The sequence below is a fragment of the Hippichthys cyanospilos genome, chromosome 7 (genome assembly GCF_059441005.1).
Source record: "Hippichthys cyanospilos isolate Australia breed blue-spotted pipefish chromosome 7, RoL_Hcya_1.0, whole genome shotgun sequence".
Classification (NCBI taxonomy): Eukaryota; Metazoa; Chordata; class Actinopteri; order Syngnathiformes; family Syngnathidae; genus Hippichthys; species Hippichthys cyanospilos.
This window is the reverse complement of record NC_142375.1, coordinates 11034082-11048435: the sequence shown is the minus strand read 5'-3', so window position 1 is coordinate 11048435 and position 14354 is coordinate 11034082. Positions and strand designations below refer to the sequence as shown.

Sequence of the window (14354 nt, the reverse complement as noted above, 5' to 3'; positions counted from 1 at the left end):
ACCTGGGCTGAGAAAAATGAAACGACACAGCATGCTGGATATGCACAGTATTTGGGGTGATTACAGAAACATTAGGGAACTATCTCTCCAAAATATATACGTATACAGTATATATGAAATTGTGGCTGAGTGAGAGTATGTTGCTGCCAGTCCATCAGTGAGAAATCAGTGAGAGTGCATTGCCTGGCAGTCTCTGGATAATCAATTCCAAGCTTTTTTATAATTGATTTGAATCAGTATCAGACTGTAGACTTCCAGCCCTTGTGCTCCACGCTGCATGCACTTACTGTACATGCCAATAGCGCATTCATTCTTCATGACTCATGAAAAGTCCATCATGGTAAAAGCAAACAAACAAAAAGTAGCAGGTAGGCCTGGGCTGTCAAGCGGTGACTTTGGAAGCACCTACCACCATCGTCAGATGTCACATCACAGTAGTAGACATTGGAGTTAGTGTGCTTTATTATGAATGAAGGTGCAACAGGATTTGCTGTTAGGCAACTGCATATCTACAGTATGAGTTTCCATACCCCTGGGGCACATATTTGTATGGTATCCGGGGATTACAACGCTTCATTTGTCTTTTTTTTCTGTGGCATTTCAGATTCAATCAATTCATTCAAAATTCTGAGTAGTATGCAATTACTATGTTGATTAACCTAGAAATACACGGAAACGTACAGCATCTCATAATCATGCAGAAAAAAGCATGCAATGTTGGTCCTTATTTGAAAAAAAAAAAAAAGCATTTTGTCCAAACAAGGCTGAAGGAACAGACGTTTGAAAACTAGTTGTTGCGTAGACTTTGTGTAGACTGCAGTGCATGCAGAGTAGCTTTTGGTGTGTGTGAGTGGACATTTCATTGAGAAGAAAAAAAAATGTGAAACTTTCTGGGTGGGGCTTGCACAAGGGGAAGAGAGGGAAAACAGGCCGATGTGTGTGCGTCCAAGTTAGAGCTGGGTGGGTCTTCTACTGCCTTTCACATTTTCCAAATAACTCCCGGGCTGTGCGTTTGAGCGCTTTCAGGTAATTCTTTCTCGATTGCATTCTCCCTCCTTATCACGTTCAACTTAATGAAATGCACGATTTTTTTTTTCATGGGTTTATGTTTATTCTAAGTTCAGGAAAGAGAGATCCATGGCGTAGCCCAAACTTTCAAAGTAGCTGGGAAGGGTTGGAAAGTTACGAGCGTAAAAGGCGCGCATCGGAAATCATTCAATGCCGAACGGTAACCGCTTTAAATGATGAGATCCGCGCGCTGAAACCCGGGTTGATTATCATTATTATAATGACTGTAACGACCAAGCGTCGTGTTCTCGCGCTCTTTTCAAAGTTGTTGACGGCATTGTACAGTAGAGGGCCTGCGTGTGTAATTTGGGAAAGTCCTGACAAGGTCGCAACAAATGCGCCTTTCTCTTCGACGGAAAAGGCTTTACAAACCCTGAATTCAAATACTTGGGAAGCACAACAAACAGTTTTTGTTGACTCTTCCTGCGATGTGTAACAATAAATGTGTGAAAAGGTTAGACGTCGGCGCGGGGGAGGGTGTGTGTGTGTGTGTGGGGGGGGGGGGGGGGGGGGGGGGCAGGCATCTGTCTGCGAGGCTTTTGGGGGCGTTTTTTGGGGGGCCCTCTGTCTGTCAGCTCCCATTCGCGGTGTTTTATCTGGGACAGCTGTGAGGGGCTTTCTGTAAGGAGGGGTTGACTTAAAATACTGTAAACGCTCTGCGCGCACACCCGCAGTTCCTTCAAATCTGTGTTACAGTGTTTCTTTTCCCATGCAGAGGGTCACGATGTTGATGCTGGCTGGAATCGTTGTTGTGCATCTCACCACCATTATACTGCTCCTTGTTGCAACCATCGATAATGTAAGTTGTAGGATTTTCTTTTAGTATTTATTCACGTTTCACATGCAAATTATGACACGTTCCAAGTGTGTATGCGCGTGCATACATTGACCAGTCAATACATGGTATTAGTGTTTTAATCCAAGAGAGATCAACATGTAATTATTTATTAATTCTTGTAACTATAACGAGATCTATGAAAGTAGTGGGGCAGGGGTAATGGGGGTGGGTTGGGGTGACCCAACAGAGGCTTTGTTACATGATACACTCAGAAATGTTAAATGCTATCAAAAGGTTACAAATTATGTATTTCATTTTTATTTAAATCAAGAAATGGTAGAGGTGTGTATCTCCCGACGTAAATGAATAATAAGGTAACCAAAGATACTTGAGAAAAAATGTTCAGCTCTTGTATTTGATCAGTAATACATTGCTCTAGTGATCCAACAGACCATTAAAAATGCATACAGGCAGGCAATATAAATCAATATTAAAAGAGTGTAAACAAATCTCTGTGAAATCAATACATGTCATGGCATAATAAAATTACATGTACTTGTACCTGTGTCTCTGCAGGCCTGGTGGACCACTGAAGCACTGTCAACTGACTTGTGGGGAACATGGGAGCTGGTCAACTCAGCCTGGCATTACACTAATCTGAAAGACTACCCAGAAGGTAAACACTATATTGAATTTGTCCACCTGAAAGATTGCTGCTTTGTGTACCACTGCATTAAGATATGGTAGCAGATATTGACTCAAGTCAGTATATTGCCAGTGTGCAGATGTCAATTGCACATAACATCTAATCGCATCCAGGTAGCAAATTTTAGTTTGGAATTGTGTTGATGTAGAATAAGCTGTGTACAGATTGCAGTTGTCTTTTTTTTTTTCTCCCCTCATTGCTTCACTGTTAATGCTGCAGAGTACCTTCAGGCAGTCCAGGCGACCTCAGTGCTGGCATGCATTTTCGCTATCCTGGCCCTGTTTGTCTTTGTGGCTCAGCTCTTCACCCTGCCCAAAGGCCAGCGCTTCACCTTCACGGGCGTTTTACAGTTGCTCGCCTGTGAGTAAGAACGGCCTGTCTTTTTATAAGTTGAAGGAACTTTTCTATTCCCCTTTATTAGATGATGTGCTTAAATGTTTGTAGAATGCATGGGCTAATTGTCTGATTAAGCGTATATTCACATACACCCTTACTGAGAAAGAAGGGAGGATTTTTGCAAATCAATAACAATGGGGTGGGATTGATTACTGAATGAGTGTCGCATGGGAGCCAGAGGCAGAGTTCAATCACAGCAGTTATTTGTTCTGCATGACACAATTAAGACAAAGATTGTGTGTTCTCTAGTCTCAAGAATCTGCCGGGGTTCAACTCCACAAGACTAACGGAATGTCATGCACAAAAACCACCGACTGAGAATAAATGTAACACGGACAAGTAACAAATTGTGCACATTTCAGGAATCAGTGAGTTAAATATCGAGACAGAAATTATATATTGTACGAAAATGAACAAAAAGTGTCAAACATGGTCGGACCATCGACTTGAATTGCGTACAAGTCCCACGTTCAATTCTTGGCGCCAGATTATCTCAAAGTGCAGTATCTTGAGAAAAATAAAGACATATTTCCATAAGCTAACTTCAACTACTTGCTTCATGCTAACTAGGGTCATGTTCAGTTCTAACAATAGAGGGAACTAAATAGCTTTGGTTATTTTAAAATTAAATAATTAGTAGGCTTACAAGTAGCCTTCAACTATTTGCTGGTTTTAGGACATGAGTTTGACTGAAATGCCATTATTTTGAAAAAGGCTACATTAGATTTGAAGTGTATCTGTTGCTACAATTGCCTGAGGGCGTTTCACTCACTCATTGGACTCTCTTTAAGCCAACAGAAAAATGAGTCATGCGAATCCTCTTGATGGGTCATGATTTTCTGCTCTAAATATTTGTAACACTCATTGTCATATCTATTAAAAATAGATTTCACAGTCTGATTCATATTGGCTTCTCAGTAGGTGACAGACATATTGAATACATTAAATGCTTTCATCTCTTTTGAAATTTGACAAGCACTCTAATATATTACGGCCGCTCCCGATTTTGATTAAAATACCATAATTTCCTCAATTTGTGACCTCTGCTGCCATGCACAAGGGAATCATGCGGTGTGTATCGTAGGGAAATTTAAAAAAATAAGTGCCACTAGGTGACCGTAATTGCCTCTACTGTGACAAAACCCACCACATATTACTCCAATATACACCGCCCGTAGAGCTGGGATGGCATCTGTAAAGCTGAAGACAACGTGCCGATGTATTCAGATGAGGTCATCTGTAGTAAACGCTTTACATTTTCCTCCAACATGTATCTAGAAATAATTACGGATTGAGAAAACATTTCTACTGATAAAGAGTGAGCCAAAATGCTATGTTTTGTATCACAAAGTCCCAGTATTCTCTGTAGTTAATTGAACACCCACTACATGAGGAAATTGTAATAATGGAGTTACAGGTTTTGAGTAGAAATTGTCTTGAGTGTTCACTTCTCGCACACAGGTCTGTGTATAATGATAGCCGCCTCAATCTACACCGCCGAGTTCCATACTGAAGAAAACGGCGCATACGGACACTCCTACATCCTGGCCTGGATCTCGTTTGTCCTCACACTGCTCTTAGCCATCACCTATCTCGTCCTGCGGAAAAAGAGCGAGTGAGTGGAAAGAGAGGAGCCTAGGATCTAAGATCACGTTCAGTTTTTTAATTGGGACATTCAAGAAGTATCCTCCACATTTTTAACAATTATTTGTTGTTGGGAGTAAAAAACATGTATATTGCTCAATCACTTAAAAAGCCATTTAAAAAATATTACAGGCCTAACTCTAATCTAGACTCATTTTATTGGACCGATTTTCCCTCCGCCAATTGATTTGATAATACTGACTTTGTGGGAGTAAAATGTTTAAATTTGCATGAGATCATTGCATAATTACAGCAAAAAAAATGTCAAATTAGTTACAGTAGCAAGTTACTATGATGTATGAACACTACTTTTGACATTCAGTGGCAAGTTAGGCATATGTCAACCGTGACCCTACTAGCTTGCTGCTAGTTAGTCTAGCAAAAAATATGGGAGAAGTGGGAGATAGACATTTTTTAATAGTTTACACAAAAGGAATTTTAGAAGAACTTTTATGTGGATTTTGTTACCTTTGAATAATGTAGCCTTTATGCTAAGCTAACCCCAAATAACAGCCATACATGGCTTCATACATTTACAGTGCATCGGGAATGTAGCATCTGTGTGCCTTAAGCCTCACACTGATGGCTTTTTTTTTTTTTTTTTATGAAGCCCTCAGTTAAAACTATTTGGGAAGCGGGGTGTCGATTAGGAGTCTTACATGCTGAGCCCCCTGATTTGAACTGAGGCGTCCAGCAACCACTGCAAGAAAGGACACGTGTAATGTTACATCATTTTAGCAACATAACTTCCCTGTTGCAGTACTTGAACAATGAAACAAGCCTTCATTGAAAATCCAAGTAGTTTTACTTAGTTATCTTTATTTTACGATTGAAGTATAGTGCATCTTTGTTTTATCCATGTACATTGTAACCATTATATTTTTGTAACATTTTGTAATGTTTTTCTTTTCAAACCATGTTTTACATTTTGTTTTTTCTTTTCTTTTCAAACCATGTTTTACATTTTGTTTGTAGTTGGCTGCTATCTTAAAAAAAAGTACATCAATTTGTACATGTGAACTAGGTATGGAGGACGACAGTGTTTGTTTGATCATATTTCTAAACTATGCATCGAAGGTTTGTAATTACATTGGAGTGAAGCCATATACTATAATCAATAAAACAACTAGTAACAAACATATCTCCAAGCTTCATTCATTAAGTCAGAATTAACACTTATGAAATGACAGGCTAAATAGCAACGAGTAAGTACTATTTTACCGGCCTCACAGTAAGGTTTGGGGTTCAAATCTTCACTCTGCCTTTGCATGCTCTACCGGCGCTTACAGACGTTTACTCTGGCGCCATCCCACCTTCCACAAACATACATGTTACATTCACTAAAATTGTCAAAAGGTGTGAATGCGAGTATGAACGGTTGCTTGTATATATGTAGCCTGGCGGGTGACACCCAAATTCAGCCAGGATAAGCTCCAGCTCACCCTCGACTGAGGACTAGCGCTATAGAAAATGGATGGAAGTTCCTGTTCTGGGTAAAAAGCATGAAATAACACCGTTAACATCATGCCACATGTTTCTTTTAAGGTTTTACATTTTGTATTTGTCTCAGTGCAAGCGTTTGAGGTCTTACAACAGACCCAGTCACAAGCAGGAATGTTTCCATGATGTTAGCTATCGTTCCCAGAGGAAGCGGATGAGAACAGGACGCTACTAAATGCCTTGGCCAGACGGTGTGATTCGCTCCTGAACCACTAGGTGGAGGAGGTGGTTCTGCTCGGCGGTTAGCAGTGGCCTGAGGTGGAAATCAGAAATATAACACTGTAAAATGTAAAACATAAAACCGGCCATGAGAAGCAACAAGCTGTTCGTTTTGAGACGTAACAGTTTGGAATCCTTACCACAGCTCAGTCTGAAGAGACTTCAGGGACTCTGTGTCTTTCTCCTGGCACGCCATCTGTGAAACACATTGGCTTTTATACGCTGCACAAATAAATTCAGATAGCCTTGACATGGCATGTGACTCTCTGCTTGTTCATAAAGTCAGTGGATATTTCACTACGGATTTCTCTTTTTGTTATGACTTCGTCAAACGACAGTACTATTATCGGGCCTTTGCGGAAACGCGTACAAATGCGGCAGCTTAAAACGGGAAAAAGAAGCGCCATTAGAAAAGCGGGGCCAATCCCAGCACATTTTTCGCTGCTTTACAAAAGGCCCAGAGGAGAAGACCAGGAAATCCTGTCAAGTGCAAAAGTATGCAGCTGATGAAACTCACCACCACCGACTGCAGGAGGAGGAAAACATTCTCGGGGAGGAAGGTCACTGAAAGAGAACGCAAACACTGACTCATTGGACTTCAAATAACTGATAACTGTAGCAAGTCACTGACTTCTCAATAACAGAGAAGAATGAAAAGGATTTTAATCGATTTGATAGTAAAACGAAAGCATATCCACCTTGGCTGTGTGGGTCAAAGGACTCCCATGCGTATCTCTCCAGTGTTTGTGCATGTTCAGGTAGCAGCTTCTGAGGTGGAGGCTGCACAGAAAAGCAGTCCGATTTAAACCACAAAATAGAATCATTTGCATTATGGGATACAGAGGGGAGTATCACATAACCAGTGTTATGCTGGGGGATTGATTCTGAATGTGCAGGTAGTTGATTCCTGCGTTTTGCATTTTGATGGCTGTGTGCCATTGAATTTTTGGCAGGTATTCATGTAGCGCATCGCAACAAAGCTTCTGTGCAAAAACATCTACCGAACTACATTTTCACTTTCAGTTTAATTCTCATACATCTGAATGACAGCCTTGTAAATGACAACGTATCCCTACCCTGGCAGATACACTCTGACTGTTGGCCGGGTTACCTAAACATCATCAAAGTAGACGAGTTGTTTGTTTTGGCAACAATTTTGTGATGTGGAGTAGGGTATTTATGCTTGTTTAATGCGAAACGGACGACGGCATAGAAGCATAGCTTTCTTTGTGTCGCTTACGCTTAAATGCAAAATTATATTTCCAAGGCAAATGGAAGTTTATCCTTGACTGCCATGTAAAGTCTGAAGATAATTCTTGTCGTTAGGGCAATAATGACATGTATATCTCCACAAGACGCCAATAAAGTCCATGCTAAAGTCAAGTGAAATTTGTTTTCACAAAGTTATTTGATTGATAGTCGTAATTCAAGAAGGATACTTTTTCAGAGACAACACCTCAGCTTTTGTGACTGGAGAGTCAGCTAGATTTTTCAATATGTTGAAGACTCATTTCCTACACTTTTTTTTTTAATCACTAAAATCTAGCAGTGTGGTTAACAAAGATCTCTGTGATGTTTCCAATTTAGAAGCCATTGAGTTTAAATTTAAATGGAGATTAAATATGGCAAATGGAGTGGAATTATATAGCACATTTCATACCGTATGCAGTAGTTCAGAGCTTTACAAAGGCTTGCATTCACACACAAGTTCATGACAGCAAATATATCAAAGTACAATACATTGACAGTACTACTGTACGAGTGTGCTGGAAAGGAAAACAGTGCACAAAAACAATATAAATCTGATTAAACTAAGAATTTACCGTACCTGTATCTGCTTGGAACCACGCAGTTAAAAAGCAGCTTTGAGCTCTGTCCTAACATTTATCATTATACTGTTTTGAAGCACTGCTAGCTGACTTGCACATAGCACATGTATACAAAACTCGGGTTGTACCTCAAGCAGCATCAGCAACAGTACTCTAGAGATCTCACATCTTGCCACAATGTCTAGAAAGGCACCTGTAAGATAAAGGTCGACAAAAATATTTAAAAAAAATCACAGTGTCAAAACTTCAAGATACTTACTGTGATGAAAGGGTGCAAGAGTTAACCAATAAAACAGGATGGGACAAGACAGGACATGCGAGTTAAAACATGGACGGCGGTCGTCAGCTTGGCAGTGCTATCAGTGTGTCATGGCATGTGCCATGGACCTTGTGAGTACACATCCATTACAGTACTATGATTACCAGGTCATCAATTAGCAACCATTATGCCTGCACTGTGTAAATGTGTGGTGTGGTGTTGTGCATTAAAATGGAAGTGGCTGGCGGGGATGTGGCGGCACAGCCGGCACAGATCCTCGGCCTGCCCCATGATCTGAAACACCCAGTTTAGCTAAAGATGCACATACAGTACAGTAGATGTATGTGGTACTATTAAAACAGCGAGGGTTTGCCAAGATGGGCCAAAGGAAGACAGGGCGGCCAAAAATCATGGCCTAGTTTCCTCTGGTTGGAATATAATGCATTAAAAAAAAACAGGGGACAGCCAGGGCAGATAAGCTGAGCAGTTTGCCGGACCAGTGGACAGCACAGTTGTGCTGCCTAATGACCTCCCATGCCCTACCACAGGAAGCCTGAGTGTGAATGTACCAAACGTCTAAAACACCGTAATTCCCCAAAATATAAGACAAACTTTTTTCCCGCAAAAATAAGGCCAAAAGTATGTGTGCGTCCTAAAAGCGGAAACATTAAAAATAAAATTGTCTTTTAATTTGACACCACTTGAGAAAGATTGATCAGTCACATAAGCAAAGTTAACACACAAATGTGCTTTTTCTTTTTTTTTTTTAAATAAATCGGCCGTATTCTTACTTCCAATTACCGTAATGGGGTGAGCTAGAGGGCGGACATTGGTGGCTGTTAGCAGCAAGTGCAGCAAACAGCAGCTGTTAGCTGAGGTTGTTATAGCATCATTTTCAATAAAAGAAGCTAGCAGGCAGGTTGAACCACCACCCGAGTCCATCCTTGTTCACATTATTAAAATGGTTGGGATCAGGTAAAAGATTTGTTGTATCCAGCTGATTCAATTAAGAGTGCCAAGGTATGCAGCCGAGTGCTCGAGTTAGAGAACACGGAACTTTATTCCATTTGACTCATTTATTAATTGCGGTCTTTTGGCATATACAGAAATCATAAACTTTTGGTAATTACGGTAAAATGAATTCCAGCCGTCTCGCAAGAAACATGGAAAACAACTGCTTGGAGCACGTTAGACGGCCGCTTCGTTCACTGACCTCTCACAATGTGGGGAATCTGAAATACACTTACCGTTATGTACAACAACTATATCATTTATGGACGAGAACACAAGTTAGTTTAGGAAGATGAGATTTATTCTGCTTGCTATAGATTTACATAGTTGCCAAAGTGTTGCTGTGTCTTATACACAGCAACATAGAAAATACCAAAATTTGACCCCAAATTAAGGGCGCGTCTCATAAACAGGTAAGTCTCATATTTGGGGAATTATGGTACTACGTGTTTACATGGGAATTTGTGTTCAGTAATATAATAGTTGTCATGTCGCTGCCTAATTGTCTCTCTTGTCTATAAAAGTTGAGAGAACCACCGGAAACACCCGCCGCACATCAGCTTCTCATTGATCATCAAGCGGCTTCGTAAGCGTGGCCAGAAGAGGAGAAGGGCGCCGGATGACTCTATGACACCAGTCGTGCTATTCTGAGTGTCCAGCCTGTGTTCTCCGAGTTTTTTCTCTAATTGCTGAATTTTGGTTTTAACTTCATAGCCGTTCTCCCGTTGGCTCCGTTGCCCTCACTTTGGTGTGTATTCCTAGCATAGACAATTCTCCTCCTTTCTCTCTCTCTTTTTTTTTTAACTTTTAAGTTGTACTTAGAATTTTTGTTTTTGCTGTTACTTGCGGTGCGTGCACTTTTTGTTGGATAAACATTTTTGGGCATTTTACGAGCTGTCCATCTGTTTGGGGTGAAGTTATCAAGTGGTGCCTATTTATGAACGGAACAATGGTATATTTTAGATACATTTACAAATGGATGTTTTACGACCTTCAGTAGGAATTAGAAATTTGGCACTCTTCTGTAAACCTGGTTTTATGTCGTCAAAGTCCATGAAATGCAATTGTCTCACCAATTGGGGTGCTGGTGCCTGGGAGTTGCAGTCCTCTCTCCTGGCACATGAGCTGCATTTCTGTAAACACTGACAAGGCGCCATCATAGTCACCTACAAAAAAAAAACAAAAAAATGCACCCAGAAATCATATATAAGCCACAAAATTAATCATTCAATCAGATGTACTGTAAGGCTACCTATCCGCTCCTTTGTTAAAGCACTTCTTAGGGTACCGGAGAGTAGGATCATTTCGTGGTTTGACTCATTGCAAGAAGCAGGCAGAATATTTGTGCAACTTTAGTGTGGAAAAAAGTGATCTAACCTTGCACATCTTCGACATAAACAGAGATGCTAACTCTTAGCATCTCCTTTTTTGCGGCTAAGAGGAGTGACAACAAACTCACGTGTGAGAATTTTACATGAAGCCATTTCTCCCATCGACAGAAGAGCTTCCACTGGCATCTGTGTCTGCAGCTCTGCGGCCCTCTGGTAATGAACAATTGCTTCTCCTGGTCGGTTCATCTCCTAGTGAAGATGAAGCCTCAGATCAGATATAGTACATCACCATCACAATGTAGCACACAAACACGACATCTTACTTTGAGTGCATTGCCAAGTTCTAGACACAGACTGGCTGCCATCACAGGCTGGTTCATTTCAACATACACCTGTAAAAACAACAGCATTATCTGACAGTCACTTACCTGGCACAATGGACTAATTTTAAGCTATAAAGAGGTTATTCGTGCACCTTGATGGCAAAACTGTAGCAGTTGAGCGCAGCCTGTAGGTGCTCGTCAAAGCCTGGTGCCTGCAGAGAGCGATTCTCCTTCTCAGAGGAAAGAAAAAGTCGCGCAGCATCAGTTAGTGCAAGAGCTTCTCCAGGAGCGTTGAACAAAGTCTGCTCACACCTGCAGGAAACACAATCAAAACATGGCAATATTTAGAATAGAATAGATAATGCATTTATTAATAATCATATTAAACAAAGAATGTTAATAAAGAATAGAATATAAATTATGGGTTTACAAAAGTGCAATATTTATTGATATTTTCAGTATGTTCTTGTTTTATTGTTGTGAGTGTTAATAGTTCAGGGGAAAAAGTTGTCACAGGGTCTGCTTGCCTCACTTTATGAGCACTGTAAGTAATGTTAAAATGTTTCAAAATTGGTTCAGCCTTTTAAATAAACACTTATAAGCAACAACAGTCAGGTACATCTGCACATTCTAATGAGGCCCAGTGAGGTAGAAAGCAAATTAGAAACAGTAATTTGTGATGATAATCTGTGGTCTGGGGGTTTACAGTCAAAATCCAGAACCCGGCAGAAGATATGTGCATATTCTCCACTTCAGTTTGTCCATTTGGAACTAGTAGGTGCGGATCACTTCCAAATTGTTTCGAAAATGATAAACCTCAACAAAATAATATATTTGGAAATAAATAGTCTTACCGGGCCATGGCCAGGTTGCAGAAAGCGGCATATTGCAGACAGTCTTGCTGCTTTAGCTCCTTCGCTAACTGGCCTGAAAAAAAGAAGAATAAAAATGCTGGGTGTGAGTTAAGAATAAACTGGTCAAGGAAGAAGCTTAAACTGGAGCGCTGTGCACGTTGACTCCTCCTGGATTTGCTCATTACTTGAACGACAACTTACCAAATTGCTCACTTGCCTCCGCGACGTTTGGCTTCCGAAGAAAACGTCTGCAACGAGCATAAACAATGTCAGACACTTCCAAGCAAAACGTGGAACATAATATCTGTGAGACGAAGGAAAAATGAGCAGGGGCCCAATCAAAAACATACGGTACTGTACATCCAAATTGACAATCAAGGGGCACGAGCAACCACAGACTAGCTTGATTAAAAAGCAATATAACATGGAACCCTTTCAATGTACTTATTGTTTCCCTTACAACTAATTCCGTCAACACTTACTTTTTAAGCTTATTCGATACCGCGCGATACCTCGCCAAAAAGTCACCTTCAGCAGCCATGCTCACCATAGTAAACGCAAAAACAACACGAAAGACTAGCAGCTGATAAGAGTGTTGTGATTGGCTTCTATTTCTTCTTCTGTTAGTTTGTTCTTACCGGCCTAATGTTGCGTTAGCGCCACCAATTGGTATGAAGTGAGTTCCTTGGTTTTACTTTTTCTAGGTGACCCTATCCCTACTTATTTCTCTTTCCTCAGATTTCGCAATAATGTCTTATTTTCTTTCCCTTTTGAACGTCGTCTGAAATGCGAAACCTTGGATTTTTTTATCACTTTGAGGGGAAAATCAAACAAAAAAAATATGTTCTATGATCCCCCACTACTAAACGTGGCATTCAGGTTGATATTGCGTTTGTAGAATATGAATTAAGCAGTAAAATATACCAGTTTTTATCCCACATCCCCCTCTTTACGCTTTAACACTTGGTTTGAAAAAGTGAAAGGATTAAAAGCTATCTTCTTCAAGTTATTGACCAACAACAAAGGCGTCACAGTCTTGTGATAAAAGCTCTGTGTCACCAGTGTGTTCTGGTTCCTCAGCAACTGTCTCAAACATTGTTGACCAGAAGGGCCTTGTCTAACTAACTAACTAGATGTCTCTGTACGACCTCTTTTCATCTGTGAAGCCCTTTGAGACTTCGGTGATTTAGGGCCATATAAATAAAATTTGATTGATTGATAATTAACTGGATATTAGGGTTATTATTTTGCAGCAGGATGCTGCCTAAAAACGCTACACATTTGAAAAACTATTCTGGAGTTATAATAAACATGCTAAAATACCCCAGTTAAAAAATACTGCTTTTGGACTAAATTTGGGCCACATAAGATAGGGTATAAAAAAAAACTAGGTTTCAATTACTATTTCTGGACTAAATCAAGTCTAACAGACCAGATGTAGTCTAAAATAATATGTTCAGAAGACGTCTGGTGATGAAGGAGGTTCTCTATTCAAGTTAGTGAAATGGTTTAGATATTGACACATGGTAAAGTCCGCCCTTAAGAAGAGGGGAAACATGCAGTTTAATGATCTAACATTAGGGAAAAAACTATGACCTAGGTTTGTACAGTAGTTAGTTAAATATTATTCTGGCTTTTTAATATTGAACAAATGGGCCTTTGTTATCCATCTATCTATCTATCTCTAATATAATGTGTTTTCACAAAACAAAAAACATTATGGGGACGAAAATATAAATTGATACATCGGATATCTGGGAAATTTAGTATTTTGGATTTTTGTGTCAATTAAAAGGTGATTTGCGTGGCCTAGGTGTGACAAGAGCATGTAATCATAGATATTATATATCCCAAATGCATTTGTCACTGAATGACAAAACACTTAAAAAAAATAGTAGCACAAAAACAAACAAATTTTAAAAATGTAAACGATGAATGATTGATGATTTTTTTTTTGTTTTGTTTTGTTTTTATACAGATTATACGCAAAGATGCTTTACATGCTTAGTATGACTAAATGAATCACTGGTACACACAGCAACCTCCCCCCCCCCCCCCCCCCCCCACACACACACACACACACACACACACCCTTGCTGTATACAAACACCCCACACCCAGCCATTGTGCCAGACATTCTCTTACTCACAAGTCAACAACTTCCTTTTTGGTCCCCCATACATCCCAACATAACATTTTGCCTTACACGGCATGAAATGAATGGAAATTTTCTATGATCTTCTTCCCATTTGTTCATTGCAATAGCAAAACAAATCTAAATGGTAATATTAATGCAAATGCTCTCTGCCGCTGATGTGAGCAGCAAGCTATTGCTTATCACTTCTGCTCATTAGTTGCAGTGTTCATCTGGTCATTGCTTGTAAAAGTAAGATTTTTTGTTTATTGATTATGGACAGTAAGCTAATGGGTTCAAGC

The 14354-nt window shown here is 40.0% G+C and overlaps 2 protein-coding genes across 2 annotated transcripts; one reads left to right on the top strand and one right to left on the bottom strand.

The window, feature by feature from the left end:
* The first annotated feature begins 898 nt into the window (after nucleotides 1-898).
* emp1a (epithelial membrane protein 1a) lies at nucleotides 899-5733 on the top strand. The gene is made up of 5 exons (XM_088419612.1): nucleotides 899-1026; nucleotides 1784-1867; nucleotides 2423-2522; nucleotides 2772-2912; nucleotides 4410-5733. The coding sequence occupies exons 2-5, from the start codon at nucleotides 1793-1795 to the stop codon at nucleotides 4565-4567; spliced, it is 474 nt and encodes a 157-aa protein (XP_088275738.1). The 5' UTR covers nucleotides 899-1026; nucleotides 1784-1792; the 3' UTR covers nucleotides 4568-5733.
* f8a (coagulation factor VIII associated) lies at nucleotides 5379-12518 on the bottom strand. Its single transcript, XM_088419611.1, has 12 exons — nucleotides 12401-12518; nucleotides 12120-12166; nucleotides 11919-11991; nucleotides 11217-11376; nucleotides 11065-11133; nucleotides 10870-10990; nucleotides 10484-10576; nucleotides 8269-8333; nucleotides 7010-7091; nucleotides 6829-6875; nucleotides 6452-6507; nucleotides 5379-6345 (listed from the first exon to the last, which is right to left on the bottom strand). The coding sequence occupies exons 1-12, from the start codon at nucleotides 12466-12468 to the stop codon at nucleotides 6264-6266; spliced, it is 963 nt and encodes a 320-aa protein (XP_088275737.1). The 5' UTR covers nucleotides 12469-12518; the 3' UTR covers nucleotides 5379-6263.
* Nucleotides 12519-14354: the final 1836 nt, after the last annotated feature.